Below are 13,117 nucleotides of genomic sequence, written 5' to 3'. Positions count from 1 at the left end.
TGTGTGTGTGCTGTGTTGTGTGTGCTGTGTGTTATGTGTGTCGTGTGTGGTGCGACGGTGGTGTGGTGTGTGTGTGTATGTTGTGTCGTTGTGTGTGCGACGTGGTGTGTGGTTGTGTGTGTGGTCATGTGTGTTGTGTAAGCGCGGGCGGCGCGCGGGTGTATGTGTGTGGTGTGTGTGTCTCTGTGTGGGTGTGTGGGTCTAGTGGTGTGGTAGGCTGGTGTCGCTCGGGGTTGTTGCGGGGGGGTCTGTGGTGTCTGGGCGCTGGTCGTGTGTGCGGTGTAGGCGTGGCGGCGGGGGGTGCGAGGGCTGCGCTGTCTGTGATGCGTGCTGGGTGTGGTCGCCTCGCTCTGTGCGTGGTGGTGGTGTCTGTGGGTCGTGGCGGTGGTGCGTTGCTGGTGTTGTGTGGGTTCGCCGCTTGCGACGCCGGGCGGGTGGGGGTCGACGTGGTGTCGTGCGTCGTGCGGTGTAGGTGTGGGAGGGTGTGTGGTGTTGGAGTGTGGGGTAGTGGAGGGGTGGTGGTGTATGCGTGGTGGTCGTGGTGTCGTGTGGGGTGTGTGTGTGGTGTGTCGGTGGTCGAGTGGTCTGTCTGGTGTCGCTGTATCCGGCGTGGTGTGCGGGTCGCGGTGGTGGGGCGTGGTACGGGGGGGCGCGTTTGTGTGTGGTGTGTGTGGTTGGTGGTGGTGCGTGGTGTGGTGGGTGGGTGCGTGGTGGGTGGGTGACGTTACGCGCAGGCGGTGGGTCGCGCGCCGGGGGTGGGTGTGTTGTGTAGCGCGCGGTGTGGTGGGGTGTGGGGTGTCGTGGGTGTGTGTGTGTGTGTGGTGGTGTGTGTTGTGTGGTGGGGGTCGGTGGTTGGTGTATGGTGTGCGTGGTTGAGTGTGGTGGGTGTGTGTGGTGTGGTGTGCTGGTGGTGTGATGTGTGTGTGAGACAGGTGTGGTGTTGGGTGGTATGTGACAGGGGAGTGGGTGTGTGTGGGTGCGTGTGTGGTGGTGTGTGTGGTGTGGGTGTGGCGTGGTGTGGTGTGTGGTGGTGTCGGTGGGTGCGGATGTGGCGTGAGTCTGGGACGAGGGGGGTGTGTGTGTGTGGTGTGTGTGTGTGGTGTTGTGGTGTGTGGGTGGTGGTGGTGGTGTGGTCGGTGGCGTTGCGCGGGTGGTGTGTGCCCGCGGTTGGGCGGTCTGCTCAGGTAGCGCGCCACGGGCGCGGGGCCCGGCGGCGCGCAGGGGTGCGGGGGAAGCTGCGCGCGGCGGGGGAGGGCCGGGGTCCGGAGTCATTGGCCAGGGCTCCGAAGACCGGAGAGCCGTGCGTGGGACGGAGGGAGCGGCCGGGGTCGCGGCAGGACGCGGGCCACAGGCGGAGGAGGGGAACGCGCGGGGGCGGGCGGCGGTCCGACGGGCGCGCGCGGGGGGTCGCGTGCCGGGGCGAGGGGCCGTGCGGAAGCCGGCGGGCCTCGGGGGAGGGCACGTAGCGGGAACACGCGCTGATGTGAACGGAGGGGAGGTGTAGCGGGTGAGATCGGTAGGCGATAGATCGGGGATAGGGAGGGTGGTGAGCGAGGTGAGGACTAGATAAGGTAGGAGATAGGGAGTAGATGAGTGGAATGAGTAGATGTGGAGGAGTGGAGGATGAGATCGGGAGGTGAGTGGGAGGGAGGAGGTGTAGGATGAAGGTGAATAGATTGGATTGAAATTTCTGTTAGGTAGCGGTGAGGAAGTGGGAGGTGGATGTTAAGCAGGTGTGGAGCATGGGGTTAATGAGCTTGGATGGGCGCGGTGGCCGTGATATAACCACTGGGGAGGTACGGGCGGTGAAGTGAGGGGAGACCCGGCGCGTGAGGTGAACGAGGTGTCGGGGTAGAGCGGGGGCGATGTGGGCCTGGCAGACTTGATAAGCGATAAGGCAACGGCTGGGAGAGATGGGTGATGACCAGACGCGGTGCAGCAATTATTAGGGGGGGTGCGCTTGGTCGGAGGGCGAGGCGTATACAGACAAAGAGGCCACTTACCGGGGTTAGGGCGCGCGGGGGTCGGAGGAGAGGGAGGTGGGATAGCTGAGGGTGTGGGGGGTGGGCCGGGGAGGCGGGGGGCAGTATAGGTCGGTGATGATGTTCGCGTATGATGTAAACATTGGAGCAGCCGGTATACATGTCAGAATAGCAATGAGTGTCAATCCACTGGTATACGTTTCAGGATAACTAGCATAACAGTAACGTACAAATATGCAGCTGTGGAAACTACCAGGACCAGACAGTAACAGTGTAACGTGTGAGGGACGCTGTGGGCGGGATGACAAGTAGAGGAAGTGTGTATATTGTCGCACATTTACCCGGGGACCGGTGGCTCCGCGGGCGGCAGAACTCATCTGAGAGTGGAAGCCAGTGGGCAAGCGTTAGTGTGAGATGACAGGTCGGGGCGGCCAGGTGCGCGTGTGTGCGTGCGCGCAGGCGGCGCGCTGAGCCCGCGGAGAGGTGGCGCGACGCCCCCGGGCGGCGGGTGGCCGGCACGCCTGGAGTGCACGGGGTGGGTGAGGTTACGCGGGTGCCGGGGCACGCAGGGAAGGATAGCTCCGGCCAGGGGCAGCCGGCAGACCGGTAGGCACTCCGCCGGGGCTAGAACGGAGGTAGGACAGGAGTGAGAGATGATGAGTATGCCGGCGTTTTTTATGATAATAACACACTAGAAGATCTGGCATGCCATGCTTAACAGGCCAATTCGGGCGTTACATCCTTAAGTCAAGTAATTACCAAGTTATAGCCCGGAAAAATAATTAGCACCAACTACCCGCCGGCGTCGTCATCAGGGATAACGGGGGAACGATTGACAGGAGGGCGCGGTGCAGGTGCGGATGGAGCGGAGGTGGGAGATGTACATGACATTCGCACCCGTATGAGCAGTGTTAAAGTAATAAGCTCGTGTCTAGCATTGGAGTGCAGTTCGAATGGGGGTTGCGAGCGTTACGGGAAATCAGCTGAGCGTCCAGGCAGGACGACGCACTAGGTGAAGAAAGGAGAGGAAAGACCAAAGCGGTAATTACAAGAGATCTGCGTGATCAGGAACCTGCCAGTGTGTAAGACAACAAGTTCGTACAGGAGGAGCCGGAATTAGGATAATATTAATGACAGAATATTAGTGTGGAAAAGCAATAATTAACGGTGACATTACGCGATACATTTAGAAACATTAGATTCGGATAAAATTCATATACAATGCGTTTACTGCGGAAAATAATTAGCAGGCAACATTTGCCGGTATGATTTGGACAATGGTGATTGCCAGCTATCGCTGTTCACATAATTAACAAGACATTCTGCGGCATGTAAAATTTAGATATTATTAATACAAGATATGATATCGGTTGTGCATGTATTTACTGCTATTTGGCGGAGTAGAATTAGAATGATATTAATTACAAGATATGATTTCGTTATGCAGATAAATGACATTTACATTCCGCGGCATACATTTAGCGCATAATAAGTAAATTAACAAGGATCTGACATTGTGTGGCAAATAATTAAAGCAAGCATTCCGCGACATACAAAAGACATAATAGTAATGTACAAGATATGGCGTAGTGGAATATAATAATTAACATGATATTCGATATGTCAAATTTACCAGGGCTGCGAACGCGCATGAATAAATGTATATTCACAAGAAATAGGGGCAGCATCGTACAGTTCTGCACCGTACTGACATTCTGCGGCGTACAATTAGACCTACTTGTAGATATTAATTGGGCAAGAATATGATTTAGACATGGGCAATTAATAATCAATGGCCTTCAGCGGCAATACCATTTAGGATTAGCATAATTTACAGATATTCGTGTGGAAAATAATAATTAACATGATATTCGAAATTCAATATTAAGAGTGGGCACAGAATACGCGCAGACTATACATCACAATAATAGGGGCAGCAGGGGCGGGCGCCGACCGTACAGTAATTAACATCATGACATCTGCAAGCGTACAATTAGAATATGACATAAGTATGCAAATCGAGTAAACAAGCGATTGAAGCGTATACGATTAGGACTTAATAGTAATTACATAGATAATGATATCTGGTGTGCATATAATTAAACAGGACATGCTGCGGGCTAATACAATTATAATAATATGTAAATGACAAGAATATGATTTCGGTATATAGATAATTGACATCACATTCTGCGAAACTAAATTTAGGAATAATTGTAATTAAAGAATGTTAGTGTAGAAATAATTACCATGACGTTTCCCGCGGAATACATAATATATAATAATAATTACACAGATATTTCACGTGGAAATAATATTAACCATAATAATTAACATGTTAAATTACAGGCTCAACATCCATACGCGCTTAACTACTGATGTACAATCACAAAATAGGGGGCAGCACGCGTACATGTAATTAACATGACATTCGCGGCGTACAATTAGGTGCAATAGTAATAACAAGATATGTATTCGGTGTGTCCGTATAATTAACAAAGCATCGCGAAAATACAATAAAGAATAATAGTAATTAGCAAGATATTCGTGTGGAACATAATAACTAACAGTGATGATATTCGCAATGTAATGCAAGCTATCACCTGTTCGCTATAATTAACGAGACATTCTGCGGCATATAATTAGAAAAGAGAAATTACAAAGGTATGATATCAGCTGTGCATATAATCTAACATAACATTCTGGGGCCGAGTACATCTAGCATCATGTATTAATTACAAGATATGTTATCGGTTGCATAATAATTAATGTGACATCTTGCGGATCATACTTAGAATCTACAAGATATTCACGTGCAAAATAATAATTAACATCAGATATCACATGCAAATGTAAGAGGCTGCATACAAACCGCTGGCCGACTACTATGGTATATCACACGAGTAGGCGGGCAGCACGTACATGTGTTTTGTTCCACTACATACCAACCCAAAAGGATGTATAATAATCAGCTATATGTAATATCTTTATTATAGTCAGAATTATATATATATATTATATACTATATATATTATATTATATATAATAATCTATTATTATAATGCTTCTGGTGGTATGTGTGCTAAATAAATAAATAAGAGCATTCGCAGCGGCATACACTTAAGATAATAGTAATGTATGATATCAGTGTGCAATTAATTAAGCGATGACATTTTCCCGCGTACAATTAGAATAATATGAAGTGCCAAGATATGAATTTCGGTATAATAAGTACGTGGCTCTACGTCCCGCTCCAGGCACACATTATAATAATGCGGCGCGATAATTCATGTGAATGGCTCAGTTTTAAGTCACAATAATTGACAGCGTGTGGTAGTTATATCGGTAAATTACGGGCGTAATGCATAAATCCTACTAGTACACATTATCTCATGGGCGAATAAAACGATTGCCCCTTCGTTTGTAATCCGGGCGTCTATTTGATAATCATGGCACTCAGCGCCATACCCATTTATGATGATAGTAATAACAAGAATATGGTAATCGTGTGCATATAATTAACAGGCATAATACAGACAACAGGTGATGCCTAGCCCCAGTTCCCTTTTCTCGCTTAACGCTACGTTGGTCCTTACGCGTGTAACCAGTCGGGGGAAGCCTGAAAGTTTAAGGTGACCGAACACGGAACTGTGACGAGTTTTTAGGCACTGAGTATAAAAACTGCATGTTCATTGCAGAGACAACCTGGCGCAGTGCTATGTGCGTGCTATAGTATTGCTCTCCCGCATATTAATCAATATCTACTTCCAAAGTCCGACTCCGTGGCGCATCATTAATGCAAGGAGCGCGGGCGCGTAGATGCGGCACCCCGCGTCGTTCGTGCGCCGCCGCGCACGGCAGCGACGCAGCGACGTGCGGCGACCATCTAGCGACGCGATAATTTATCACGAGGGGCACGACCGGCGTCGTCGGTGTGTTGCGAAGCACGACGTCGAACGTCCGGATAAAGGAATCTCGAATCGGGGCGCGTTCTCATAATGGGAGGGGATCTAACTTTGCGTGCATAAATGTCAATTATTGCATCTAAGTGCCCGAATTTCGGCGAAGAAATGCCAAAAAAGGCAATTTTTCTAGATACGAAACATAGTGCGACGGCGAACAATTTGCGAAAGCTTCCTGTTGGCATTGCCTCCTTTAGGAGCATTGTTTACTACTCAGGTAGCTTGCTAACGCTAATTTGTAGTTTTCTTCGTCAAGAGATGGCTGGGCACTATATGAGCGTGTGTGATCAGCGTGCGAGTGTGTGTGGCGCGCCACGCTCCTGTGGGCGTGGTGTGTGCGTGATTACAGTATCCTGGACATACGCGGTGTGTGTATCGTGTACGTGTGCGCTGTACGTACATGGGAGTGCGTGCGTGTACCGCGTGCGTGTAAATGTGTACGTTGATGAAGGAAGAGTTAGACGTGTGTTATCTACTACAGCTTCGCCAGCAGCTGCTAAACTGTGAGCCCTCTGCTTCGCTAATGGAATAGTTAGTTAGTGAAGCCAATCACGTGTCTGCCATCAGCCGTGACAACGTGGCTCCGGGCAAGGACATGTAACGGCCGAATATATCTCTTCAATCAATCCCTCTGCTCATCTCTCTTTCTCTCTCTCATCCTGCTTCTCTCCCTTACTCTCATCTCTCTCTCTCTCTTCTCTCTCTCTCTTTTTTTCCTCTCTTTCTCCTCTCTCTCTCTCTCTCTTCTCATCTCTCTGCTCTCATCTCTAATTGGGCTCGTTCTGTCTCTCTCTCCTCGTCTCTCCTCTCTCTCTTCTCTCTATCCTCTCCCTCCTCTCCCTCTCTCTCTCTCTTGCTCGTATCTGTCTTTTTCTTATGCTCTCTTTCTTGCCTGTCTTTTCTCTGCTGCCTTTCTCGTTCGCTTCTCTCTCGCTCTCTCTCTCTCTGTCATCCTGCTCTCTCTCTCCCTCCTCGCTTCGCATGTGTGTCTCACTCTCGTCCTTTCTCCTCTCGCATCTCTATTTTCTCTAATCGCCTATGTCAACTTGTGTGTGCGTGCGTGCGTGCGTGCGTGCGTGTGACGTGTGTGTGGTGTGTGCGCGCCCCCGCGAGTGTGTATTAGCAAGGTATTATAGCTACTGTGCTTGTGTGTACATTTGAGGAAACAGCCCTGGAAAAAAGTCGCCCTGGAAAGTGGAAAAAGAGCCCTGGAAAATGAAAAAGTAGCCCCCGAAATTTTGGGGGGGTTTGCAAAAAGAGCCCCGGAAAGAAAAAAATTAATTTTTTCACTGCTTAGAACGTCTAGTCAGCAGCAGCCAGCAGCGAGCCAGCTGTTATACACATATGTATACATGTTACTAGGGTCCCTGTATACAGAGAGTTGTGCCATGACGAGTCGGAAAAAATTGGTCACGTGATCGCTGGACGGCATGTTGTTTCCAAATTGCTCCACACCGCTGCCGCTTAAGTACAGCGCTGTATGGATACGCTGTACAATGGTCCGTAGTAATTAATTAGACTAATCGTGCTTCAATAAACTCAAAATTTACAGAGATTATAGCTAAGACATGTGTCTATGCGTATCTAGATTTCTAGAACTGCAAAACACATGTTACAGCTGCGAGCGAGTGGAGAGTGGAACGCATTTATCTTGTGAATTACAGCTAGTTGTTATTATTCTTCCAAAATGACTAGCTGCTGTGTTTACACTAAGAAAGTGTACAATTAAGCTATCATATGGCGCGAACGATTTGAGTTACTTTTCTAGAAATCTAGATACATATAAACACATGTGTTATCTATGATCTCTGTGATTCTTGAGTTTATTGAAGCGCGAGTGGTTTAATTAATTAGCAAGTATCTACGCGCGGTATCGCACAGGTTAATATACGCACGGCTATGGGCGGTAAGAAAGTGTACAATTAAAATATCATATGGCACGAACGATTTGAGTTACATTTCTAGAAATCTAGATACACATAGACACATGTCTTAGCTATAATCTCTGTAAATTTTGAGTTTATTGAAGCACGATTAGTCTAATTAATTACTACGGACCATTGTACAGCGTATCCATACAGCGCTGTACTTAAGTGGCAGCGGTGTGCATGGATCCATTTGGAAACAACATGAAGTCAAATCCTGAGTTGGCGCAATTACCTCTCTGTATATAGGGACCCTACATGTTACATTCTCGCGGAGGTATGCACTCTCTTTGAGTGCCCACTGTCTAGTTGTATGTAATCTGCAACAAGCGCTGGCTGCCGCCATCGCTGCCGCTGCACACTGACACATAAATATATATTTTATGTTTATGTGTCTGTGCAGCGGCAGCCAGCGTTTGTTGCAGATGAGCTATGCCTATTAGATGGCATTTTCAGGAAATTGTCGGCAATAATAGGTAAACGAGAGTGTAGAAACATTAAGACTTTGGTAATAAATAGATTTCGTATTTATTTAGCATTCTATTTTATTGAAACGCTTCAAGTGCTTGTGGCCGTACCGGCGTACGAACACGTACGCCTCTCAACTCAACTGACACTGTGTACATGTAGGACGACTGGACGACTGTATGTTCATAACTCCTGAGTCCGTTATACTAGTAGAAGGAGCCGATAAACCGTACATCCACGGTACTAGTATAGAGGGGGAGTTGATCTGACATCGCTCTGGCACTCTCCCATATGTCTGTAGAGAACCTAGATACTAGTTTGATGTGACACGTACGTTTGTAATTTCTGTGCGCAGGTGCGAGTTCAGGTATCGGTGCTGCTACGGCCATCCACTTTGCCTCCCTTGGAGCCAAGCTAGCTCTGACAGGTAGAGACAAGGATTCCCTGGAGGCGACCAAGGCAAACTGCATAGAGGAAGGACTGGAAGAGAAAGAGGTGGAGCGCCGCAATTTTTCATCAATATGTAACAGTCGTCAATAACTGATTAGCACGCTATGGCAGCCGATTCCATAGATTGTTACTATAGCAACGCACGCGCACACAAACAATTCCTACATGCGTTTAGTCAGGGTCTAGATACTCAGCTGTTGCAGTTGAAAGTCGCTATACTGGTTACTGCAACGAGCAATGCAGTGTATTGACAATCTGGAATCCTAAAACACATCTTGAAATAGGTGCATCCTAACATGTCTTAACGGAGGTACATCCTCCAATACATCCTACAAACCTTATACCCAATGGAGATACTTTCTCCAAACCGTACCTAATGGAGGTACTTTCTCCAAACCGCACCTAATGGAGGTGAATTCTCAAATGTCGTAAAAAATATGCATCCTTGAAATATATGTCTTAGAGGAGGTTTATCCTCATTTTAAAGGTTGCATGTGCATTGTCGATGGCAGGTTCTGATGCGGTAATCTCCACTCGTGTTTCCAGGTGTTTCTGTGTGCCGGTGATTTAACTGTGGACGCAGACGTGGAGCGAATAATCAAGAAATGCACCGCGTATTACAAAGGCACCCTGGACGTACTGGTGCGTATTGACTCCACCCGTGTAACCATTCGCTCCGCCGCAGGGTTGTACAACAAAGTGCAGAGATGCCAACCACTACGATTTATTCGTATTTTATACGAATTTCTATTCCTTTTGCACCACTACGACCAGTTTGTATCAAACTACGAATTTCACTGTGATCGAAAAAAAATTTCTATTGTCATTATTTGTCCTCAGAATGCAGGAAATTGCTTCTCAGAATCAAACAATTTTCCGGGGGGCATGCCGGACCCCCTAGCAAACTCTGGTCACTACGTGACCCTCGAACTACTAATTTGATGGCCAGAAACTACAGATTGCTTCAAATATGTGTTGGCATCTCTGAAAGTGTGAAGGTACTATAGGGCGGGAAAGGGGGGGGGGTAGAGATGAGTTCGGTCGTAGACACAAGCGGATGATTAATTGTGTGTCGCTCGTGTTCGCTGTCCTAAAATAAGTCGTTGCGTGGGCCACAGTGAAGTGCTGTATATTTTAATGTCTGTCAGTGGTGTCACAAGGGGGGTGCGGGGGCTCACCGGGTGACATCATCAGAGGGGGTGACTTTAATTTTGCTAGTTACCTCCGCCAAGGAGGTAATGTAATCGGTCTCGTGTGTGTGTTCGTGTGTGTGTGTAGCCACTAGTGTTCGCGCGATCGATTCAGCAGCAGCTCGCCTTCGTGTGTGTGTGTAGCCACTAGTGTTCGCGCGATCGATTCAGCAGCAGCTCGCCTTAGGGCGTCGAGTCAGCAGCAGCTTGCCTTAGGGCGTCCAGTCAGCAGCAGCTCACCTTAGGGCGTTCAGTCAGCAGCAGCCAGCAGCGAGCCAGCTGTTATACACATGCATGTTACATGCTGGCAGAGGTATGCACTCTCCGTGAGTGCCCTCTGTCTAGTTGTTTATGTCACTACTATTGCAATTACATTCAGTGATATACGAGTAACATATTAGTATTCTGTATGGTCTGGTATGGGAGGAGATCCATGGGGGTGACACCATGAGTTACCGCACTCACTGCGTGACGCCAACCCTAGTGACGCCGCTAATGTCTGTTGTCACTTACTGTTGCTCATAGGGCCTATGTCCCCCAGGGTACTGCCGGAACGTAGCCTGGGTACGGTCCGGTATACAGGAACGTACCCTGCTAACTATTTGATATGGTTAGGGTTAGGGTTAGGGAGTAGGCAAAGGCGACTCCCTAGACTCGTTAGTGGAGTAGGTGAGGTACGGTCCGGCATATTAGATAGTACCAGGGTACGTTCCGGCAGTACCCTTGGGGACATAGACCCTCTCAGCTTTACTGTCGTCTTCTAGGTGAACAATGCAGGTATAGCGCGTCACGGCACCTTACTAGACACGACCATGGACGTGTACGATAGTGTGATGAGCATTAATATACGAGCCGTGTTCTACCTAACGCAGCTGGCTGCACCGTTCCTGATGGAAACTAAAGGTATGGGGAAAGGACTGGGGCATTGCAGGCCATCGTTGGGCACTGCTAAAACCTATGACTTTGGTTTTATGAGCATCATGAGATATAGGTCTCACAGAGAAGTGCACATAAGAATGATTACGAAGATCACATATAAGTCTGAAAAAGAGAATGAAGCAGAGGAGACGAGAGAGAGACGAGACGGGAGGAGAGACAGGGAGAGGGGAGAGGATAGGAGAGATGACAAGAGACATGAGAGAGAGAGAGAGAGAGAGAGAGAGAGAGAGAGAGAGAGAGGTGAAGAGAGTGAGAGGGATGAGAAGAGAGGCGAGAGACAAAGGGGGAGGAGGAGAGAAGAGGAAGAGGGAGAAAGGAAAGGGAGTAGATGTGGGAGATGGAGGATAAGAGAGAAATAAAAGAAAAAAAAATGTCTGTAATTGAGTTCAGTTAGAAAAAACACGTGGACTGCGAACGAATAATTAATATGACCGATCTTTGTTGCTTTTACAGGAGCGATAGTTAATGTATCGAGCGTGAATGGAGTACGATCAGTAAGTATAGACACGTTCAGTGCGAACACCATGTCACTTAATATCGGCTGCATCTATACTATGATATATAATGGAAACAGCAAAGTAATGTGTTTATTTAGCACCACCACTGTCTAGCTTATCATAGGTTCACCGTTGTTTGATTTTTTTGTATGTAATCTCACATTCCAGTAGCGTATATATATATATATATAATGTGTTTTCCTCTGTGGTATTTCCCAAGTAATTTATGATATATTGTGTCTACGTTCCAGTTTTATGGCACGAACGCTTACTGTATATCCAAGGCGGCATTGGACCAGTTTACACGCTGCACTGCTCTAGGTAAACAACCCAGTTTTTTGCGTTTTCTACTACTGCATGTGCTTGATATGTTCATCTATGCAGTTTACTGGTAAATGGAAAAGTTTGTGTCTAGTTTCGTGTCTAGTTCTGTTTTTGAACACGAGAAACTTTTTAAGGCATGATTTTACTGATGTTTAGCTGACTGAATGCATAATGCCATTGCATTGCATTGCATTTGTATTCCAGACATGGCCGCCTATGGAGTTCGATGCAATGCAGTCAAGTAAGATAGTCCAATATACATATATATAACGATCGCCTTGGATACACCTGATAAGATAGATATCGATCACATGCCTATTAACCTGTACCCTGTTTGACAGTCTGCATCACCTTTCAATGTTTTTATTTGTGGGCTTTTTTTTAGATCTGTTTTTATTGGTGTGTTTCATCTTGTTTCAGCCCTGGTATGATACCTACAAATATACTACAGCGTGCAGGCATGAGTGATGAGGCTTGTGAAGCGGTGAGTGGGGGAAGTATACACTATGGGGTAAGGTATAAGAGGGAGAGGACCACAGACAGCCAAATAAATAGACAGACAGACAGACAAAGAGAGCGAGACCGACAGACAGACAGGCAGTAGGCAGGTAAACAGAGCAGACAGGGAGGGAAGGCAGGCGGGTGTGAGAGAGAGAAGGGGGGGGGGGAGACAGACAGAGAGAGAAGCAGAAAAAGATTCGTGAGGTCATGCAGAAAGTCCAGGAAAGAGAGAAAGGGGATAAAGAGAGACAGTGGAATTGTGGAGGGAGGGGGAAGGACAAAGAGAGGCAGTAGAAGCATGGAGGGAGGGAGAGATGAAGGGAGACAGATGAGGTGTGGAACAGAACAAGGATGTAATCGCATAACATCGTAACATCGTAACATCGTAAACTATAGTTTGTCACCGACCCTCGCGTCTTCGTTATACAGTTCCTCGAGCGATGCAAGAGGACGCACGCCCTCGGCCGGATCGGGACAACGGATGAGGTTGCCAAGGCGATCGCATTTCTCGCTTCGGCCGAGTCTTCGTTCAGCACCGGAGCGACTTTCCCCGTCGATGGAGGCAGACACGCCATGTGTCCACGATGATCGGTGATGTCATCCGCGAACCCCACGATGATGTCATCCACGAACCCCACGATGATGTCATCCACGAACCCCACAATGATGTCATCCGCGAACGAACTACACATTAACACGATTATAACTTGAAAGCATTTCTGTGTCGCTCAAAGTATATTCTTCTTCTAAGGTGTAATGTTAGATAAATAGATTTGTAAATCATGTTACTTTATATCATCTGCAGTAGGAATGCGTTGTTAAAATTTTAATATAATAAATGTGTTAAAATATATAATATGTAGAAGTTCAATTTTAAAA

At 47.6% G+C, this 13,117-nt stretch overlaps 1 protein-coding gene across 1 annotated transcript in view; it reads left to right on the top strand.

Annotated features, from left to right (window-relative positions):
* Positions 1-13,117, top strand: part of LOC106811944 (3-oxoacyl-[acyl-carrier-protein] reductase FabG-like) — a 20,471-nt gene extending 7,354 nt beyond the window's left edge. The window contains exons 2-9 of the mRNA XM_014815688.1: positions 8,693-8,832; positions 9,334-9,429; positions 10,742-10,880; positions 11,370-11,410; positions 11,665-11,734; positions 11,942-11,978; positions 12,158-12,221; positions 12,668-13,117. Coding sequence (XP_014671174.1) covers positions 8,693-8,832; positions 9,334-9,429; positions 10,742-10,880; positions 11,370-11,410; positions 11,665-11,734; positions 11,942-11,978; positions 12,158-12,221; positions 12,668-12,826 — 746 coding nt within the window. The 3' untranslated portion in view covers positions 12,827-13,117. The remainder of the gene's footprint in view (positions 1-8,692; positions 8,833-9,333; positions 9,430-10,741; positions 10,881-11,369; positions 11,411-11,664; positions 11,735-11,941; positions 11,979-12,157; positions 12,222-12,667) is intronic.

Source organism: Priapulus caudatus, unplaced genomic scaffold (genome assembly GCF_000485595.1).
Source record: "Priapulus caudatus unplaced genomic scaffold, Priapulus_caudatus-5.0.1 Scaffold593, whole genome shotgun sequence".
Classification (NCBI taxonomy): Eukaryota; Metazoa; Priapulida; class Priapulimorpha; order Priapulimorphida; family Priapulidae; genus Priapulus; species Priapulus caudatus.
Note: the sequence above shows the minus strand (reverse complement) of the source record. Positions and strands in the feature narration are given on the sequence as shown.